This window comes from Microcaecilia unicolor, chromosome 11 (assembly GCF_901765095.1).
Source record: "Microcaecilia unicolor chromosome 11, aMicUni1.1, whole genome shotgun sequence".
NCBI lineage: Eukaryota > Metazoa > Chordata > Amphibia > Gymnophiona > Siphonopidae > Microcaecilia > Microcaecilia unicolor.
Genome location: NC_044041.1, coordinates 6,204,732 through 6,227,016, shown reverse-complemented (window position 1 = coordinate 6,227,016; position 22,285 = coordinate 6,204,732). Strand labels below are relative to the sequence as shown.

General features: G+C 43.9%; 1 protein-coding gene across 1 annotated transcript in view; it reads right to left on the bottom strand.

Annotated features, from left to right (window-relative positions):
* The window catches only part of NOS1 (nitric oxide synthase 1), a 182,466-nt gene that overhangs the window by 98,152 nt on the left and 62,029 nt on the right, over positions 1-22,285 (bottom strand). Inside the window, exons 6-8 of the mRNA XM_030219764.1 lie at positions 10,712-10,803; positions 7,118-7,259; positions 1,314-1,453 (exon numbers count right to left, since the gene is read on the bottom strand). Of these exons, the coding sequence (XP_030075624.1) occupies positions 1,314-1,453; positions 7,118-7,259; positions 10,712-10,803 (374 nt within the window). The remainder of the gene's footprint in view (positions 1-1,313; positions 1,454-7,117; positions 7,260-10,711; positions 10,804-22,285) is intronic.

Sequence of the window (22,285 nt, the reverse complement as noted above, 5' to 3'; positions counted from 1 at the left end):
ATGCGTGGGATAAACATAAAGGAATCCTGTTCAGAAGGAAGGGATCCTCAGAAGCTTAGCCGAGATTGGGTGGCAGAGCCAGTGGGGTGAGGCTGGGCTGGTGGTTGGGAGGTGGGGCTACTGCTGGGCAAGACTTCTACGGTCGGTGCTCTGAAAATGGCAGATACAAATCAAGGTAAGGCAGAGGCGTAGCTACGTGGGGCCACGGGAGCCTGGGCCCCCATAGATTTGGCCCTGGACCCCCCTGCCGACAACCCTCTCGACCCCCCCTCCTGCTGTCAACCCGCCGTCGCCATCTGCTACCTTTGCTGGCGGGGGACCCCAGCCCCCGCCAGCCAAGGTCCTATTCTTCCTTCGTTCTGAGTCTGATGTCCCGCACATACGTGCAGGACGTCAGACTCAGAAACAGAACGAAGGAAGAAGAGGACCTCGACTGGCAGGGGTTGGGGTCCCCCGCCAGCAAAGGTAGGCGACGGCGGGGGAGGGTTGGCGGCGGTAGGGGGGGGTCGAGAGGGTCGTCGGCGGGGGGATCAAAGTTGGTGGTGCTGGTAGCGGCGGCGGGGTCGGCAATGGTGGGGGGGTGTCGGCGGCGCCGGATGGGGCTAAAATGTGCCCCTCACCTCCGGCTCTGGACCCCCCTCCTGCTGAGGTCTGGCCATGCCCCTGAGGTAAGGTATACACAAAAAGTAGCACATATGAGTTTATCTTGTTGGGCAGACTGGATGGACCATACAGGTCTTTTTCTGCCGTCATCTACTATGTTATGTGAGTAAATACAAAATTCAGCCACACTGCAGCTAATTTAGGTGCCAGGATTTATACCTGCTTTTAGCAGGCATAATTGCCAGTAACTAAAGCTAGGCAGGGTTTATGCCCTAAGACTTAATCTATAAGGGACGCAGACCCTTTATAGAATAGAACATTTTCAGCACTGATTTTTAGGTGTCACTTACAGAATTTACCCCTTGGTGCCTAAGTTCATGTGACCTGTTATAGACTGAGAGGGATTTGTATCTTCATATGTCTATAATATGTGCATGAGAGAGTTATGAGACATCTGTAAGACGTTTTTTCCTCGGAGACATCTCTTGTTCGCTTGATTGCGGCTGTTATAGGAGACCCAGTAATACCGTTTGCTCACTAGTAAACAGGGACAGGAAAAAGTTGCCCAAAAATTAAAAACAAGACATCAAGTCCAGCAGGACTCATCATCTGAATGTGAAGAAAGGACCCTATAAAGTTCTCATCCCCCAAGATGATCCCATGTATGCCTACCCACCCCCACTCGCTGGCAGCAACCTTCTGTGACTTACTTGGGGTGCCGAATTGGTACTTCCAGGATCAGTTCTGGAGGAATCTCAAATAGTTCTGGATCATTGCCACCAGCCTGCAGTACAAGCGGCAGAACATCAAAACGACCCCTCGGTGCCTTCCAGCCTTGCTGAATGCAGATCTGTGGCAAAAAATTAAAATAATCATTCCAAGCTGTCATGAGGCAGACAGCAAAAAGTACACAAATAGTCATGGAGCTGGAAGATTAAGAGTAATTCTCACATAGGCATAGCCAAGGTGACCCCTGTTTACCATGAAGAGAGATACCTCTGTCTCAGAGGTGTAGCCAGACAACAGATTTTGGGTGGGCCTAGGCAAGAAGTGGGTGGGCACCAAGTGTTCTCCCCCGTCCCAACCACCACCCAAAAAAATACCTGAGCTGGTGCGGAAATGCTTCTTTCCACCTTGGCAGTCTGCAGCAGGCATGCGCAGGTGCCAGTATCGTGGAGAGTAGCGTTTTCGTTACCATCAGGGGGAAGTCTTCAGCTGGCTGAGCTTGGGATCCCCACCAGCTACCAGCTAAACGTGTGCTACTGTTGGGTGGGCTTGAGCCCTAAGTGGGTGGGCCCCGGCCCACCCAGGCCCACCTGTGGCTACGGCATCTAGACAGAGAGAAGGAAATCTCTGCTCCTGTGCCCCGGCCACAACATAACTAGAAATGCTCAAGCACCCACAGCCTGAAGTTCTCCACTGAAACCAATGGAGCCACAGCACTTAACAGTGGGCGACATTAATTGATTTGATTTGCTTACTTTATTTATTTTTTGTCTATTAGATTGTAAGCTCTTTGAGCAGGGACTGTCTTTCTTCTATGTTTGTGCAGTGCTGCGTATGCCTTGTAGCACTATAGAAATGCTAAATAGTAGTAGTAGTAGGATGGCCAGGGGTTGCTGGATTTTCCATTAGTGTTAGAAAAGAAAATGAAAAAGTAAATGGGACTTCTAGGTTTCCTCCACAAAAAAATAACAAGTATTTAATAATTCTTGCTGATGACTGAATGGCAGAAACAATGACTGTAGTTAACCTTGGAAGTTAAGCAAGTAAGATACCTGCTACATACCTGCTTTTCAATCCTCCCTCCCCCACCCAGTTAAAATTTGGCTGGACAGGTCGATGTACTTTGGGGCGCACAGCTTTTCTGGTAAAATCATGCACAGGCACTCAGATTTTCAAGAGTGTGCATGTCCCTGCACACCTGTTCCCAGACCTGACTTTGGGAATACAGTGGGCAAGTTTTTTGCATTCACCTACGATACTCCTGCTAAGACGTCGACGCTTACTCTGAATCCAATGTTATTCTCAATCCCTCATCTTCTTCCCTCCATCCTTTACCATTTCCCTCCCATTCTCCTTCCCTTTCACCTATCATATCCTTGTCTACCTTCCCTATTCTAGTTCATTACCTTCTTTTCACATGTCCTTTGTAATGCCTTTCATAATGTAAGTAGTTACGATCATCACAATTTATAATACTGTTCCTACATTTCCTTGTTTTTACTGTATTCTTTACCATGTAAGATGCTTTCTTTTACTATGTAAGCCGCACTGGACATGCTGTATGTGGGAAAGAGCGGGGTACAAATGTAATAAATAAAATAAACTGGCAAATTGTGAAAGGCCATTTTTGCACTAAAATGCCTTAAAGAATGATACTCCCAGGGGGAATTTTCTGCAAGTAAAGCACATTTTCCAGGTAGGAAATAGCCGATACAAACATAAAGGAATCCTGTTCAGAAGGAAAGGATCCTCAGGAGCTTAACCGAGATTGGATAGCAGAGTTGGTAGTGGGAGGCGGGGCTGGAGGTTGGGAGGCGGGGATAGTGCGGGGCAGACTTATACGGTCTGTGCCAGAGCCAGTGGTGGGAGGCGGGACTGGAGGTTGGGAGGCAGGGATAGCGCTGGGCAGACTTATACGGTCTGTGCCAGAGCCGGTGGTGGGAGGCGGGGATAGTGCTGGGCAGACTTATACGGTCTGTGCCAGAGCCGGTGGTGGGAGGCGGGGATAGTGTTGGGCAGACTTATACGGTCTGTGCCAGAGCCGGTGGTTGGGAGGCGGGGCTAGTGCTGGGCAGACTTATACGGTCTGTACCCTGAAGAGCACAGGTACAAATCAAAGTAGGGTATACACAAAAGTAGCACACATGAGTTGTCTTGTTGGGCAGACTAGATGGACCGTGCAGGTCTTTTTCTGCCGTCATCTACTATGTTACTATGCTAAGAGAAGCCTATGCATTCTGCAGTGAACTACACATAGAATGTTCCTGGGATTGCAGAGCAGGGGGTGGGGTTACGACGTGTGTGCGGTAAAATGGCCCTGAGATAGCGTGTGGCCATTAGCATGTCAGCTGTTTATAGTGGGTCAAAAGTATTGAATTTCTATATGCTTGCGACGCTACACTACCCAGGCACATTCTCGCTTTCTAGGAAATGTTACCCATTGTTCTAATACTTTTGACCCTTTTGACCTCCCAATGCTTAATTTCTCTGGCCTCTCTATCCCGTGTTCTGATGTATGGTGGTATTGCAGGACCAAAATTCACAGCCCTTACCAGCCACCTATTTTGTAGGCAGTAAGGACTCGCGTGGTAATCGATTAGCGCATGGTGATGTAGCTGCACTAACCAATTACTGCAGAACATTCCTACTTTTCACCCCCCAGCACTAAAAAATAAATTCTGTTTTTTAGTTCTTGGGTAGCACATGCCAATTCCCAAACTACTGTAGGATACCTGAATGTGCCCCGCGGGAAGCACGTATTAATGCTCACCACAGCTTAGCAAAAGAACCCCTAAGAGGTCTAGGAGGTCATTTTAGAAGTTTTGCTTGGCGCTATATCTCCAACCAGTGCGTTTTTTTCTAGCAAAAAAGGTGCCGGTACTCAAATGCGAGGCCACCCTTCAGGGGTGGAGTGATCATTGGAAGACCCACCCTAAAATAGCCAGGCACCCAGCGACCAGTCACAGAATCTTTAACAATGCAGAATTGGTGTATAGAGCTGAGCTCTTTCATTAAAACTTGGGGACCATGGGTCAATTTTAGCAGACAATGGAAAAGGTGCCGGTACTCAGTACCCCCAAGTATCCCCTCAAAAAAAGCTCTGTCTCCAACGAACAAGTTCGGAACGCTCATGCAAATTGTGTGATCTTAAAAACACGAGGAAAAAGAGCTCAAACCCCCAGATGCCAGAGCAGAACTGCATCTTTACTGGGGCTCTCAGGGTTCTCCAACCAATGTCCAAAGAGTCGAAGTGTGGACATTTCTAATTATCCCAACCACATGTAAAGAAATTTAATTCAAAAATGGAGATATATCTAAAATCTAAAAATCAAAATGGAGAAAAGGAGAAATGAGGCGCCGATGCTTTAACAAGATCTCTTCTATGGAAAAAGTGTGACGATATCGTTCAACGGATTTTTTGACATCCACAGTTTATGGGATGATGTGATTTTAAGATAAATAATTTTGGACTTTATTAGTTGACTAGGTAGGGTGGACAAACATTTCTAAATGGACACATTAATAAACTTGTTTTTGAGTATTGTTAAAATATCTGAGCACAAAGAATTTTGGATAAAAATCTGAAGGCAAAGTTACTGATGGACATAGATCTAATGGGAGATTGAGAGACGATGATGAAAACCATAAATTACAGGAATTAGTGTTAGAGCGTCAGCAGTAACCAGGGAGCTCCTGGGAGACACCAAGGACCTGGTACTCAGTGCCAGTACCTGGATATTTCCCAGTCTGTTTTTTTGGATTTTTGAGGGCTTGTAACTGCTAAAAGAGTCAGCACGATTGCCTCCTCCATCACCGATTCTAACCCAGATAGCTAAGGGTCTAGTATTTTTTTTAAGGAATTCATGTCTCACTATTATAAAATCAGAAATACACATGTGCTTTTCAACTGCTGTCCAATTAACTCCTGCTCAATATTAAGCCCAGAGTATTTTTAGTTTGTTTTCTTAATTGGCTGTTCAAGGATATCCAGGTTTGTAAAATCCGACACTTACGCTTTCAGAACCCCAGGAAATGCTGCTCTTTTGTTGAATGTACGCTACTGCTTTGAAGGATGGCTGTACTCGCTGTACATGTTGCAGAGGACATGTGTGTTTCCTGGAGGCTTTATATGTGTTTCACGAAATACCTAGGAAGTGGGAAATTATACACATCCCCACCTGGATGTTGCATTTCCTATCCAGACACCCATGTGAAAATTGGGCTCTTATTTAAATCACTCTGAGGAATAAAATGAACTGAACTTGCTGATCGGGTCTGGTTGACTGGATACCTCCAGGTTTCTTGCAAAGTGCTTGCAGCGTCCCACTGCTCTTGCATATAATTCCTGTTTAATATTTTCTGCCCTGCAGCTTCTGCCTTCTCCTTTGGCCTTCCAGCTGAACTGGACTTTGTTCTAACTTGGCTGCATGCCAAAGGCCTTCATTCGCAACAGCTCAGGACTTCCCTCCTCCCTCTCAGGGCAGTGACATTTCCCTGACTTCCAGAGGCACAGGGGGACTGATTAAGCTGGAGGTACCTGAGGACATTTTACTGCTGCAAGGACTGTCACCATCTCTGGCATTCTTTCACACCTCATTCTCCAATACCCTTTTATACCTCCTCACCCTGATTCTGCTGCCCTCCCTGACTCTCTCACCCCCAACTGTTCCCCACACCTGTGAAACACGTGAAGGTTAGTCCAAGTTTGCTCTGTGACTTGAAGAAGACGGAAGGAGATGGGGAAGAGGAAAGGAGAAGACAGCATTTTGACCTTCTTACTGCCCTCTCTTGCGCACCTTCAAGTATCCAACCTCCTCAACCTCCTCTCACCTTCCTACTACGTTAAACCCTCTCTTGTATCATCTCCCAGTTCACCTTGTCCTCACCTTGGATCATTCATTTTCTTTCTGTGTCCCCAAATCATTCCGGATTTGCCTGCCCAGTAGCTCCTTACTGGTCCTCTGAAGTCCCCAGGACAAAGGACGGCTGCTCTCTGCTCTCTAAGAGACAGGAGCACAGAGCAGAATATTTCACTGTGCCCGTCTCACTCCAGGCTCCTACAGCAGACAGCAAAGCTCATTTCAAGGGTTAGGAGAGACAACACACAACCTCACAGTGTGTTTTGCAGCTGAGCAGCTCCCCTTCATCTGTTCTATTCCGTCATGGAGTGGGTATATGCTGCAAAGTGGAACTCCTGACTTTTGCTGTCCCTGGCTGGCAGGTAGAATTCTTCACATACAGCAGTAAATTGGTGGAGCTCCTCGGTGCAACTGGTCCCATGTTGTTCTCCCACAGTAGACTTTGTGATGAGGTGAAGAACTATCTTGCGGGCAAGCCCCCCGGTCCCTTTTGTCCCACTCACCATAATTCCTCTGGATCCTGGTACAAGTGTATTTGTGATCCAGCTACAAGGTGTCACTGTTCACAATGGCTGCAACATTTCTGGCTGGCCCACAAAGAAGGTTCTGGACAAAGACTCAACTCTGGATTTTCTGTACAGTATCATTGAAGCACTGCTTCTATTTCAGGGATCTTGTCAGGCCCAGAATTTAGGATTCTCAAAGGCATGTATGTGGTGGAAGTAATTCTCAGCATATCTATGTCTTATGCATAAAAAGCCCCAAATATTTAACCAATGTTGTAAGACAGAAGTTGCATAAATACATACTTTTCTGAATCATCTTCCAACATCAACATCCTATAGTTTCCCACTGCATCATGTCTAATTTAAGACTAAACCTCCGTCTCCATCTGCTCTGCTGTTTCATTTTTCATTATATTACTGTACCTCTGTTAACTCCACGTTGGCAGGGTCTCCCAGAATGCTGCCGTCTGATTGCTTGTAACCAGCGTAGCGAATCAGCTGGGCATTCCAGATTCGGAAATCCTGCTTTCCATCCGTCCGCTGAGGGAAGATAGTGATGGCCGACCTAAAGGAAAATACCGGTGGCGTTAGAAAAGACAACCAGCAGTGTAAGAGAAAGGAAAGGGAGGGGTGGGGAGGGGGTGAAGATGCTGAGAGCAGGGATATGATATACTCAGCAGAAGAGCGGAGTAAGGTAGGAGGGCGTGCAGAGCAGGTGTAAGACACAGGGATTTGCAGCCTGCCCTATTCTGTAAATGAAGATGCTCAGCTTTCATCATTGCTCGGTATTTTTCACTAGTACTAAGCTCACTTAAGTATCAGCAGCCCTGAGAAAGTGTTGCCTTCTTCCTAAATCTCACCCAGCTTGGGACGAGTGCCCTCAAACCTAATGGAACAATGCAAATGACCCAAATATCTCATTCAAGAGACAAATTTATTTTATTTATTTGTTTCATTTGTATCCCACATTTTCCCACCTATTTGCAAGCTCAATGTGGCTTACATAGCACCGTAATGGCGTTCGCCAGTTGCAGTATGAACAAATACAGGTGTTATTGTGGTAAAAGAAGGTTCGTGTTTGGTAGATACATTGGGGAAGTTACGACAGCCTCTGGATCTATCATTCCAGACAATGGAGTGCTGTCAACCTCTTTAGATCGTCACTAGGCGGAAATGCACATCTCCTCCATAAACAGTAAGATAAATTAGTGCCTCATTTTAGTCATGACAAAGGGGGTGAGCTTAGCGCCATTCTGTAACAGCTTAAGGGTGCGCCAAAACCTTTATAGAATCTTAGGTCAAAACCGCATTGATGCATGAAAGATTAGGTGTACTTACTTACAACAGATCAACGACTGGCATAAGTGTGCCATGCAATTCGCACAACTGATAGTATTCTGTAAATTGTGTGTCTCTACAAATAGCCAGACAGCTACTTAAAAATGTATAATATGAACACGATGTGTTCAGAAGACAAATTGTGGCTTATAATGTTATGAAAAACATCCACCTCCAGCCACTGCCATCTATCATTGCACATCAGGTACCCACAATGTCCATGAGCACTGCTATCAACCTTTCCAGTACTTATCTTATTCGATGAAACTTCCAGTCACACTGTCTTCACTGTTTCAACACTTCATAAAGCTCATCAAATCATTATCAGGATCTACATCATCTTTACGCATTGAATGCAGGGCTGTACAAATCCTCAGTCCATAAAGTTCATATTCTCAACCTGGATCCATGTTTCAGCAACAACATTGGCTTCGTCAGGAGAAACAAATCACTATTCAAAATCAATTAGACATCTTCATTAAACCAAAACTCCTTAATTCACAATAACTGACATACAGAAGGTCAAGCATCCCTCCACTTCAAGATGGCGCTCAGGAGAAGTAAAGATGCCAGGCCTCCTTTTCAATCCATGTTAGGAGACCACCGCACAGGTGCTATTAAAATATAATGACATTCACTCTATTTCTCTGTTGAGACCCGCTGGAGAGACTGTTCCACTCAAAAATAACTTTTTGTTCTTAACAAAGCTTGTGAAACTTTCCCTCCTCTCCGGAACAATGTTAACAATGCACTTTCCGAGAGGAGAGAATGTTTCACAAGCTTTGTTAAGAACAAAAAGTTATTTTTGAGTGGAACAGTCTCTCCAGCGGGTCTCAACAGAGATATAGAGTGAATGTCATTATATTTTAATAGCACCTGTGCGGTGGTCTCCTAACATGGATTGAAAAGGAGGCCTGGCATCTTTACTTCTCCTGAGCGCCATCTTGAAGTGGAGGGATGCTTGACCTTCTGTATGTCAGTTATTGTGAATTAAGGAGTTTTGGTTTAATGAAGATGTCTAATTGATTTTGAATAGTGATTTGTTTCTCCTGACGAAGCCAATGTTGTTGCTGAAACATGGATCCAGGTTGAGAATATGAACTTTATGGACTGAGGATTTGTACAGCCCTGCATTCAATGCGTAAAGATGATGTAGATCCCCATAATGATTTGATGAGCTTTATGAAGTGTTGAAACAGTGAAGACAGTGTGACTAGAAGTTTCATCAATTAAGATAAGTACTGAAAAAGTTGATAGCACTATTTATTTTGGGCATTGTATTTCAACAAAGTGTGATAACTGATGTGCAATGATAGATGACAATGGCTTGAGGTGGATGTTTTTCATATCATTATAAGCCACAATTTGTTTTCTGAGCACATCATATTCACATTACAAATTTGTAAGTAGCTGCAGAGCTAGAGATGGGAGTAACTAGTGAGGTAATTAAATTTGCTGATGATACAAAGTTATTCAAAGTCGTTAAATCGCAGGAGGATTGTGAAAAATTACAAGAGGACCTTACGAGACTGGGCGTCTAAATGGCAGATGACATTTAATGTGAGCAAGTGCAAAGTGATGCATGTCGGAAAGAGGAACCTGAAATATAGCTACGTCATGCAAGGTCCCACATTAGGAGTCACGGACCAAGAAAGGGATCTAGGTGTCGTCGTTGATGATACGTTGAAACCTTCTGCTCAGTGTGCTGCTGCGGCTAAGAAAGCAAATAGAATGTTAGGTATTATTAGGAAAGGGATGGAAAACAAAAATGAGGATCTTATAATGCCTTTGTATCGCTCCATGGTGCGACTGCACCTCGAATATTGTGTTCAATTCTGGTCTAAAAAAGGGGGCCACACAGGATGTGGAGGTGCACTTAATCCCCACGAAACAAATGTAGTATAAAAAGAGAAGAGTGGGGGAAGATAGGCTCTTTCCAATCAATGGGGGAGACGTATAATTAAATATAAGGCAATGTTTATTATAACAGGTCGCCATATCTCAAAAAAGATATAGTGGAATTAGAAAAGGTGCAGAGAAGGGCGACGAAAATGATAAAGGGGATGGGACGAGTTCCCTATGAGGAAAGGCTAAAGCAGCTAGGGCTCTTCAGCTTGGAGAAAAGGTGGCTGAGGGGAGATATGATAGAGGTCTATAAAATAATGAGTGGAGTTGAACGGGTAGATGTGAAGCATCTGTTTACACTTTCCAAAAATACTAGGACTAGGGGGCATGCGATGAAGCTACAATGTAGTAAATTTAAAACGAATTGGAGAAAATATTTCTTCACTCAACGTGTAATTAAACTCTGGAATTCATTGCCAAAGAATGTGGTAAAGGCAGTTAGCTTAGCTGAGTTTAAAAAAGGTTTGAACGGCTTCCTAAAGGAAAGTCCACAGACCGTTATTAAATGGACTTGGGGAAAATCCACTATTTCTGGGATAAGCAGTATAAAATGTTTTGTACTTTTTGGGGATCTTGCCAGGTATTTGTGACCTGGATTGGCCACTGTTGGAAACAGGATGCTGGGCTCGATGGACCTTTGGTCTTTCCCGGTATGGCAATACTTATGTACTTATAACATAGGAAGAGTCGTGGCCTTGTGGCAAGTTCCCTTTTCAGTGTATTTACACATATGCCAATCTGTGCCTTTGCCATGGAGCTCTGGCCCCCACTGACCTGAGGTTGCCTTTGTTAGTTGCATACTTGATGTGGTTGCAGATGTAGTTGAACATCCCATGGGCCGTGGTACAGTCCCGTGCATCGAACACCTGAAACAGGATGACAGATAAATCTCCGAGGCACAGACATCCAAGAAGACCCACATTTCCCAGGAACAACAGTACAATATAATGTGGAGCTTGATTTGTATTACAAGTAAAAGTAGGATAACTCAAGTGCAAAAGGCTCCAAGTCACTTCCCCCATCACAGTTACTCATGCAACATAGAGCTTACTACCAATTACTTAATTGGTCCTTAATTGGCATCTAATTATGATTGGCCTTAACCAGCACTAATTGCCAATAATTTGCAGTTATGTTCCCTATTCTAGAAAGTGCGTGTGTAAATCATCAATGTTGATGTAGCACTTATATACCACTATAATTCAGACATTGAAGATGAGAAATAATCAACAAATCCAAAATACAGGATTAACCCTGTCAAGTCAAATCATTAACGGTTATCAAATTAAAATGTCTTCAGTTTTTTTTGTGGAAAGATAAATACTTGGTTTACAGGCTTAAGCATGAAGGAAGAAAATTCCAAAATGAAATTGCAGCAAAATAATGAACTATAAACACTTGAAAAGTGACACCTCTTGAAGTTGGGAGTTGAAAGATTAGCGCAGCATGTAGACGAGAAGAACGGCAAAAGAAAGAAGTGCTGAACAAACTAAATAATAATTCAGAGCTAAGACCATAAATCATTTGAAACAGTAAACAGACTGATTTGTCTAGTGCATAACTGCAAAGGGAGGTATTCCTGTGGGAGGGGCCTGGGCATTCCTGGAGGGGCTTGAGCGTTCCTGTGTGGGGGTCCTCGGCGTTCCTATTATTCTCATGTATGCTTGCAACTGCTGCATTTTGCTGCTAATATTTATGCCTCATGCCTGCCATAGAGTAAGCGTGAGTGGTGGTCAGACTAACTTTAAGTGAATGGGTAGACGTGAATCACTTGTTTACTCTTTCCAAAAATACTAGGACTAGGGGGCATGCGATGAAGCTACAAAGTAGTAAATTTGAAAGGAATTGGAGAAAATGTTTCTTCACTCAACGTGTAATTAAACTCTGGAATTCATAGCCAGAGAATGTAGTAAAAGCAGTTAGCTTAGCAGAGTTTTGAAAAGGTTTGGATGGCTTCCTAAAGCAAAAGTCCATAGACCATTATTAAAATGGACTTGGGGAAAATCCACTGCTTATTTCTAGAATAAGCAGCATAAAATGTATTGTAATGTTTTGGATCTTGCCAGGTACATGTGACCTGGATTGGCCACTGTTAGAAACAGAATGCTGGGCTTGATGGACCTTTGGTCTGTCCCAGTATGGCAATACTTATGTAATTATGGAAAGAACAACAATGTCCCATGAAAAGTCACAGGAGCAGGAGAAGAGTGGGAACAGAATCAGACTCTTCAAAAGATAGACCAAAGGCATCCAAGGTAGGTATAAAATATTTATTAAGAGATGACTCAACAAGGTATCATGTTTCGGCATTGAACGTGCCTTCTTCAGCACACCAGCAGCGCCTAGAAGCCATACCATCAGCGAGGTTTATTTCTGAAGACATTATTCATAAGGATTCGTTTGACATGTTTACCAAGGCTCCTGAAGAAGCACTTTCAGTGCCGAAACATGGTACTGGGTTGTGTCATCCACTAATAAATATTTTACAGCTATGTTTATTTATTTATTTATTTTTTGCATTTATATCCCACATTTTCCCACCTCTTTGCAGGCTCAATGTGGCTTACAAATACCGTAGTGGCGATTGCCATTTCCGGAATAAGAAATACAGAAGAATGTTCCAATCAGAGTATATAGAGTACACAGTAAATTAGAATAAAATCGGTAATCAATACATTTCAGGTGCTGAAATCAAGGGTAGTGAAAAGCGTTCAATAATGACAATGTGATAAAGTAACCAAAATAAGAATAATTCAATGTTAACTAATTCTGGTACAGTTCTGATGTCCTGTTTTTTTAAGAAGGGTCCTTTTGATAAGTCTCTCTGAACAGGTTAGTCTTCATTAGTTTCCGGAAGGCTGCCAAATCGTGTGTTGTTTTTATGGCATTCGGCAGTGCATTCCAACGTTGCGTACAAATGTAGGAGAAACTAGATGCATATATTGATTTAAATTTAAGTCCTCTGCAATTGGGATAATGGAGATTCAAGAAAGTACGTGACGAACTTTTTGTATTCCTTGCTGGTAAATCAATGAGGTCAAACATATATGTCGGGGCCTCACCATGAATAATTTGGATGCCATGTTGGATGCCTTATTCTGTTCTCACTCTTATCCTGCCATAGAGTAAGCGTGAGTGGTCAGACTAACTTTAGGTGCGCTATTGCTGATTTACGCTGGTATTTTAGAACAACTTGGGTATTTAAATTTGCCATTAGAGAAGTACTAGCTTAGAGCTCAGATTTCTGGTACCCAATTCGGGGTGACTCTTATCAAATTGCCTCCTTCATTTGCACAATTTAAACACAGTATCTCTCTTGAAGGAATAACACGATTGACTCAGGTTGGCAAGGGATTTGTTCTTGTGTAGGTGGTTTGGGTCTGGGTGGGTGCGGGGGGGGGGGGACGTGTTCTCTTCATAAAATGTGGTTGCGATTTCAGTATTGTATAGTTGTGCATATTTCTTTGTTTCTCTTTTTAATAAAATACAATTCTTAACATAAAAACAGTATCTCACTTACCAAAGAATATCAATTATTGAAAGGGAAGAAAAATAAATCTACAGCAATGGGCATTACAGGCTTAATGCAGGTTTTCTGCTCGACACTGAAATCTGACTCTCGACTCTCGCTGCTCTTTGGAGTTAACAAGTTTGTTCTTTCCTTAAACAATCCCCGAAGCTGGTTCCTTTCATTCTACTTATCTTTTTCTCAGCTTCTTCCTTCAGGGTCGGACCCAGAGATATTGTTATAGACTAGGGCTCAGTCCAAACGCTTGTAATCAGGGCTTCTAAACCAAGATGCCCACTTATAGACTGTCCTATGTGCAGCCTGTTATATAAAGGAATGTAGGTGCCAGGGCATATACATATATATGATAGAGCTGGGAGATACATGAGTCCTGTCCACACTCTGTCCATGCGAATGTCCAGCTGTAAAATACTCACTTACTTACAGAACAGGGCGTAGCTGGACCTTCGGCATTTACATATGTGGTATAAACGCACAGGAGGAGAGTCTCTTTCAACTGAAAGGAAACTCTGGAACAAGGGAGCATAGGATGAAGGTGAAAGGGGATAGACTTAGGAATTAACTACTGTTTTCTCTCCCCTACTGCCTCTTTCAAAATTCTCCCCTCTGTCCTCTACCAGCCACCTCAAATAGCACGTCAGGACAACGTCAAGTAATCTCTGAAGCTGCCAAGTTACCCAGTTCCAAGAGGGAGACTTTTTGGTCACTTACACCCCAAAGCATTTCATCTGCAGTCCCTAATTGCTACCCATGATGTGGCTGTTAGAAATCCAGCACAGACCTAAAACTTCCCTGCTGGAACTGGGTGACTTGGCAGCTTTGAATCTCATTGATTTTCAATGATTTGTAATCAGTGCTACTCTTTAGGAAATCAGAGATCAGTGTCCTCAGAAATGAACTTCTGTTTATTGTACCAATGTATGAACTATCCAGAGGCAGTGATATACACAAGCTTTAAGATCATGAGTCCCCTCTTCAGATGGGACAGCAAGGCTGAAGGAAAGAAGTAGGTGCTGTGGAACACTTCAGAAGCTGTGATGGGGTGACTGCAATAATATCAATTAGCAGATCCTTATTTATTTATTTAGATTTTGCTCCCACCTTTTCCAGTAGTAGCTCAAGGTGAGTTACATTCAGGTACTCTGGATATTTCTCTGTCCCAGGAGGGCTCACAATCTAAGTTTGTACCTGAGGCAATGGAGGGTTAAGTGACTTACCCAAGATCACAAGGAGCAGCAGTGGGATTTGAACTGGCCGCCTCTGGATTGCAAGACTGGTGCTCTAACCACTAGGCCACTCCTCCACCCCAAAGAATCTTGTTACTCTTTGGGGTTCTACATGGAATGTTGCTACACTTTGACATTCTGCATGGAATCTTGTTATTCTTTAGAATTCTAGAATCTTTATTTATTTATTTAGATTTTGCTCACACCTTTTTCAATAGTAGCTCAAGGTGAGTTACATTCAGGTACTCTGGATATTTCTCTGTCCCAGGAGGGCTCACAATCTAAGTTTGTATCTGAGGCAATGGAGGGTTAAGTGACTTTATTTTATTTATTTTTTTTGTTAAATTTGTACCCCGCGCTTTCCCACTCATGGCAGGCTCAATGCAGCAGGCAATGGAGGGTTAAGTGACTTGCCCAGAGTCACAAGGATCTGCCTGTGCTGGGAATCGAACTTAGTTCCTCAGGACCAAAGTCCACCACCCTAACCACTAGGCCACTCCTCCACTTGCCCAAAATCACAAGGAGCAGCAGTGGGATTTGAACCAGCCACCTCTGGATTGCAAGACCAGTGCTCTAACCACTAGGCCACTTCTCCACTTAGTCCTGAGAAGTGTTAGAAACAGCTTGTCAGAACTGTGAGCAGGGAGATAGTGTAGAAAAGAAACATATGAATGATGTTTGAAATCATTTACAAGTTGGAAGACGTGTCAAGAGTTTCTGACAATACATAGGTTCCTTCAATAGGATTTATCAGCGTCTGAGAAGAGTGGATACAATTCATGACTCAGTCTCTTGTGGACATTGGAGGGGATATGGTCCATGTGGATGCAAACATTTTGACAAGAGACTGTCTAGGAGAGGATAGCTGCATAGGATATTCCTAGAAACCCAAAGTGTGATTTATTGGTATTCATATTGAGAGGAAAATTGTATGACTGAAAGTGATGCCAGCTTGCATTCTTAGGCCAGGCAACAGGAAAAAAACCCCAAAAACATGGAAGCAATTCAAGTTCTATATTTGCTAGCCTGGGCTGAGTGGATTGCTTCAGTTCCTCTATGGTATGTAGGCTTGGTATGTGGCTCATTAGCTACTCCTCTCAACAAATGACATTCAGTGAATCCTTCATGCTCTGTTTGTTCAATGAACGGCCACAGGGCAAGCAGAAACCCAGAAATCTATAACAAAATGTTGGTTGCACACAGCACTCCGACATTAGCTGAAAGTTGAAGCATGTGTAACCAGCAAAAGATCTATGACTTGAGCCTACATCTTGTTGGCTAAGTGATATCATTACACAGTGGGTCCAGGGTCAGTCATGATCAGCACTGCATAAATGTTAGTAGCCAGGGAATAATTCTAAGAAACTGGAAAACTGGCCTGCCTGAAAATCGTCCACCTCAGAACAAAAATTGTGCCTGGTCTTTCACAAGTATAGCTAGAACATTTTGATCAACTGTCATTATTGCAAGTGATGGCAGTTGTGACAAGTTTGAAATCTATTTTTATTTCCTTGACTCTTAAGAACCTAAAAACATAAGAATATTCATACTGGGTCAGACCAGTGGTCCATCTAGCCCAGTACCCTGCTTCCAGCAGTGGCCAATCCAGGCCACAATTACCTGGCAGAAACCCAAATAGCAGCACCATTCCATGCTACCAATCCCAGCACAAGCACTGGCTTCCCCATGTCCATCTCAATAACAGACTAAACTTTTCCTCCGGGAACTTGTCCAAATCTTTTTTTTAAAACCCGGATACGCTAACCGCTGTTACAACATCCTCCAGCAAGAAGTTCCAGAGCTTAACTATTCTTTGAGTGAAAAAATATTCTTCCTATTTGTTTTTAAACGTATTTCCATGAAATTTCATTGATTGTCCCCTGGTCTTTGTATTTTCTGAACGAGTGAAAATTTGATTCACCGCCACCTGCTCCATACAACTTAGGATTTTGTAGACCTCAATCATATCTCCCCCCTCAGCTGAAGAGCCCTAACCTCTTTAGCCTTTCCTCATACGGGAGGAGTTCCATCCCCTTTCTCATTTTGGTTGCTCTTCTTTGAATCTTTTCTAATTCTGCTACATCTTTTTTGAGCTACGGCTACCAGAATTGAACTCTTACCACTCCTGGCTCTTAAACGGTCTACCAGAACAAGTTGCAAAGCTGAGTATTGTGGTGTAGTTGTTGGAGAAAGGGGTATTTCTACAACATCCACACTTTCCATCATTGTCTCTATTAAAAAAAAAAGTCTTGTGAGAGTTATAGTGAGGCAGGCTAGAAAATCATGGTTACTCTAGGGAAAAGTCAGGCTGGAGACGTAAGCTAAAAGCTAGAATGACTTTACAGTTTTTAAAATGTTTTTCTTTCTCTCAATATTTTCTGCTTTAGAGGGAGATTACCCAGACTAGTGTATGAAAACATATTTTTCGTGCATATTTCTTTTATGGACAGCATGTGCAGACACTGTTAGACAAAATAAATCTTATCTTTTCTCCCCTGGGAAAAACGTATCCAACGTACACCTGTGAAAAACATGTTTTTGAACTTTCTAACTGGCTACAGCAGCCTATATTCTCTGAATGCAAAGAGTATAATGCTCATTACTGTTTTGGGACGTTCTCTTGGGACTTCCGTATACAGACACACCTGCATCCGGATCTGGGATCTTGGGGATTTCAGGGCCTGTGTTTGTAGTCCTCTGGCTCTCTAGCAATTCCCCTGGAGCTGAGCAGAGTGGAAGGTCCGAGCTGTTCCTGTGCATCTTTGTAAGTGACAGGTTGCTGCATTTGATTGTCAACCTTGCATCACGTAGGCTGGTGTCCAATAGTCCCCTTTTTAGAAGAACTCATTCAGTGTACTGCCAATTTAAAATTGACTTGTTTTTTTTTTTTTAGAAGACATCGAGAAGCTGGATTCTCTCAAGCAAGCCTCAGGATAGGCCACGGCACTGAGATAGTGTTGATGACAGTCCATGATGAGATTCTATGCTATATAATCCAAGGGGATCAGGCTTTCCCAATTCTGCTGGATTTTACATCAGCATTTCATCTGGTGGACAACACTGTTTTATTGGAGAGACGTCAATAGCCCAGGATATCTAGCATGGTCTTAACATTGGGTAGATTTTTATTTTTATTGCCTACAACTTGTCCAAAATGCGGAAGTAAAGCTCATAGCAGACTCCATACGCTTGATCGTGTCACACCACTCTTGAAAGAAGAATGTTGTGTACCAAAGTGAGCAGCTTGAAAATAATCCTACTAGTAATAGGTAACCAAAGTCTCACTCTGGCACAGGGGCGTATCTGCGTGGGGCCACAGGGGCCTGGGCCCCCACAGATTTCGCCCCAACCCCCTGCCAGCCGACCCGAAGTCTTCATATTTCTTCTTCGTCCGACTCCTCCGTGGCCATGCTGTAAGTAACGCTGTTGATTGAATCCAGTTCGGAGTCTGACGCTGCAGCACGTTGTACGCATGTACAACGTGCTGCGACGTCAGACTCCGAACGTACAACGTGCTGCGATGTCAGACTCCGAACTGTGCTGCGACATCAGACTCCGAACTGGATTCAATCAACAGCGTTACTTACAGCATGGCCACGGAGGAGTCGGACAAAGAAGAAATATGAAGACTTCGGGTCGGCTGGCGGGGGGTTGGGGTCCCCCGCCAGCGGAAGAAATATTTTTAAAGGCAGGAGGAAGCGGACCTCGGCTGGCGGGGGTTGGGGCCCCCCGCCAGCAAAGGTAAGCAGCGGGGGAGGGTTGACTGTGGGGGGGGGGGGTGGAGAGAGTCGTTGGTGGTGGTGGCAGCGGCGGGGGGGGGGGGCTAAAATGCGCCCCCTTCCTCTGGCTCTGGCCCCTCCTACCGCCGGACTCCAGATACGCCCCTGCTCTGGCATCCCTCTCTATTTTTCCTGCCTACTTACTCCCTACTCTCCTGCTAGGGTTCTTTGTTCCTCCCAGGCTTACAATCTTACAGTTCCTTCTCTTCATACTGTCCGTTATAATTTTTCTCATTCATGAATTTTTAGTGTCGTAGGCCCTGTGTTATCCAAATGAGATATAACTAGGGCTTGTATTAGAGATCAAAGAGGTCTGCTTACTAAAGAGCATTAGCTGGTTTTAATACACTTAGGGGCCCCTTTTACAAAGCTGCAGCAAAAGGGGGCCTGCTCTTGCAGCGAGTAAAAGGGAAGTCTCTTTTTCCTGCAGGAAATGGCCGTGCAATAAGTAAAGCACTTGCCGTGCGGCCGTTTTGGGAAGGAGCCCTTACCGCCACCCACTGAGGTGGCGCTAACCCGACGGTATAACCGGGCAGCACGTAGCAATGCCCGATTACTGCCGGGTACACTCTGGCGCTACAATAATAAATATATTTTTGTAGGGCCGGATATGACGGTGTGCTAGGGGTGGGATGTACCGCCGGGCTGCTGTGGTAACCCAGCGGTACTTCCTGTTTAGCAAGCGGTAAACCCGCCGCTTATTAAAAGGGATCCCTAGTAAATATTGTTAACATGCATTAATTTCATGCTAAATACCTAACATGGGATTTCATCATGTTAATGGCAAGAGCAGGCTGTTACCATGATAGTTTAATTGCATCTCCAGCGGTGCAGTTTACAGCTTCCATGGTAACAGCTGCTCCATTAATTCATGTGAACATCATGACTGCTTCCCCCCGTTTTGCCTATAACACATTACTGTGGAGTTTTTGCTGTTAACTCTCATTAAGTTTTGCAATTAGTGCATGTTAATGGCAAATTTTACCTCAGTTTAGTAAACAGCCCTCTAAGTGAGGTTATATCCAAAATAATGAAGCAACGTCTTCACCAAACAAAGCCTACAACTTGAGAAATCTGACCTCTAAATTTAGGTGTGAATTCAAGTAAAACCTAATTCTCTCGCCAGTTTAGTCAACTGAAATGTACCTGAATCTCTTCATATCAGATTGGAGCTAGCTGTGAAACCATTCGGTTTAATATGTGGAAATTGTCCAACATTGTCCCATTTGAAGTAACTTGTCCAACACTGTCCAATTTAAAATCTCCACCAAATCCTATTTAAGATCCTGCTTGGAATTAGCTCAAAGGAAAAACGATCTGCGTATCACCTGTTTAGAGGAATGATTTAAAACCCAGAGACCGTGTCAATGTCCCCAGGGACTTCAGATATGAGCAAGACTCTGGGGGACTGCACAGCTCACTTTACTGCTGCCAGTTGATCAGACAAAATAAGTTTCAAGTTTTATTAACATTTGATATGCCACCCATCAAATATGTCTTCTAAAGGGTTTATAACATTCAATTATAGGAATATACAGAGGAAGAAGATAGAGAAAAGGAAAAACACACCAGTGCTGCAAAGATTGAAGTACCCATCATCGAGCACAAAGGCTTGGAATTATGATGAGTTTGCATTCTGGAGATAGAGCAGCTTTTAAACTAGAATGGAGGGAAAGCTGACAGTCGCCCGGGAGCGGATGGTTCGGTGTGGAGTATCCTTGAAGGATACTATTGAAACAGAATCTTTAGGGAATCCTGATAAGAGAGGTTTCAATAATGGTGGAAGAAAGCCAGGTATGTTCATTGGTAGAACCAGTGGCGTAGGAAGGGGGGGGGGGGGCGGTGGGGCGGTCCGCCCCGGGTGCACTCTGCTGGGGGGGGGGGGGTGTTGGCTCCGCTGGCTCACTGCTCTCTCTGCCCCGGAACAGGTTACTTCCTGCTCCGGGGCAGAGAGAGTAGGGAACAAGCGGAGCCGACGCAGCTCCCAGCAACATGCACTCGGGGCGTTTAGGCCCTCCCGCCCATCCCTCGCCGCTTTCCCATATAAGTACGCACTCCGGGGGGGGGGGGGGGGGGTGCTATAAAATCCTGAGTGGTGTAGAACGAAAAGAACTGAACCGATTTTTCACTCTTTCAAAAAGTACAAACACCAGGGGACACTTAATGAAATTACATGGAAATACTTTTAAAACAAATAGGAGGAAATATTTTTTCACTCAAATAATAGTGAAGCTCTAGAACTCGTTGCCAGAGAGTGTGGTAACAGTGGTTAGCATATCTGGGTTTAAAAAAGGTTTGGACAAGTTCCTGGAGGAAAAGTCCATAGTCTGTTATTGAGATGGACATGAGGGAAGCCACTGCTTGCCCTGGGATCGGTAGCATGGAATGTTGCTACTAATTGGGTTTCTGTCAGGTACTTGTGACCTGGATTGGCCAATTTTGGAAGCAGAATAATGGGCTCGATGGACCATTGGTCTGACCCAATATGGCTACTCTTATGTTCTTATGTAAATAAAAATGTTTTCAGGGGGTGATTTAAAGCTCACCAAGGACTCCACAAGCCATAGTTGTAACATTGGCCTTCCTGCATGGATGACTCATAGAATATGGATAGCCCAAATACAGCTGCTCAGGTGGTCTTGGAACAGTCTAGATGGATTTCTGCAATCCCCTATTATGTGTCCAGCACTGGCTACTACTACTTAACATTTCTAAAGCGCTACTAGGGTTACGCAGCGCTGTACATTTTAACATAGAAGGACAGTCCCTGCTCAAGGAGCTTACAATCTAAAGGACAAGTGTACAGTCAGTCAAATAGGGCAGTCAATTTGGGGCAGTCTAGATTTCCTGAATAGAAGCATAAAGGTTAGGTGCCGAATGCGACATTGAAGAGGTGGGCTTTGAGCAAAGATTTGAAGATGGGCAGGGAGGGGGCTTGGCGAATGGGCTCAGGAAGTTTATTCCAAGCATAGGGTGAGGCGAGGCAGAAAGGGCGGAGCCTGGAGTTGGCGGTGGTGAAGAAGGGAACTGCGAGGAGGGATTTGTCCAGTGAGCGGAGGTTTCGGGTGGGAGCGTAAGGGGAGATGACGGTAGAGAGGTAATGAGGCTACCAGTTCAATCGCAAGCACAATTTAAGATATCACCGTTTGTCTTTCAGGTGATCCAAGGCAGTAGTCTACTGTACCTAAAAAAACAAGATAGACTGCTATGTATGTTCTTATGCCTTGCAGTCCAATCAAGGGGCATTGCTATTGATCCCTTTAGCCAAGCAGTTGTTTGGCTGAGGGGATCAAAAATCACAAATATTCCACAGTCTATTTGTATTGCATAAACACAATATAAATTCTCGTCAGTTATCAAATTTTTTGCAGTATTTTATTTATTATGACATTTGTATCCCTTATTATCCCAGAGTTCAGGTTCAATGTGGCTTACAATCCAATTATCTCTGTCCCCTAGAGTGCTCACAATGTTGGTTGGTTTTTGTACCTGAGGCAATGGAGGGTTAAGTGAATTGCCCAGGGTCACAAGGAGCTGCAGTGGGAACCAAACCCATGATGCTGGGATCAAAGTCCGCTGCACTAACTATTAGGCCACTCTTCCACTCATTGGATAGAGATAATATAGATAGATAGAGACAGATGTATAGAGATAATACTTTGTCTCTACAGCCACAAAAATTTATTTATTTATTTATGGTTCATTTATATCCCACATTTTCCCACACATGCAGGCACAATGTGGCTTACAGAAAATTAGGAGGAATTACAAATTATGAAGATACAGATAAAGCGAAAAAAGGTTAAACAAGGGG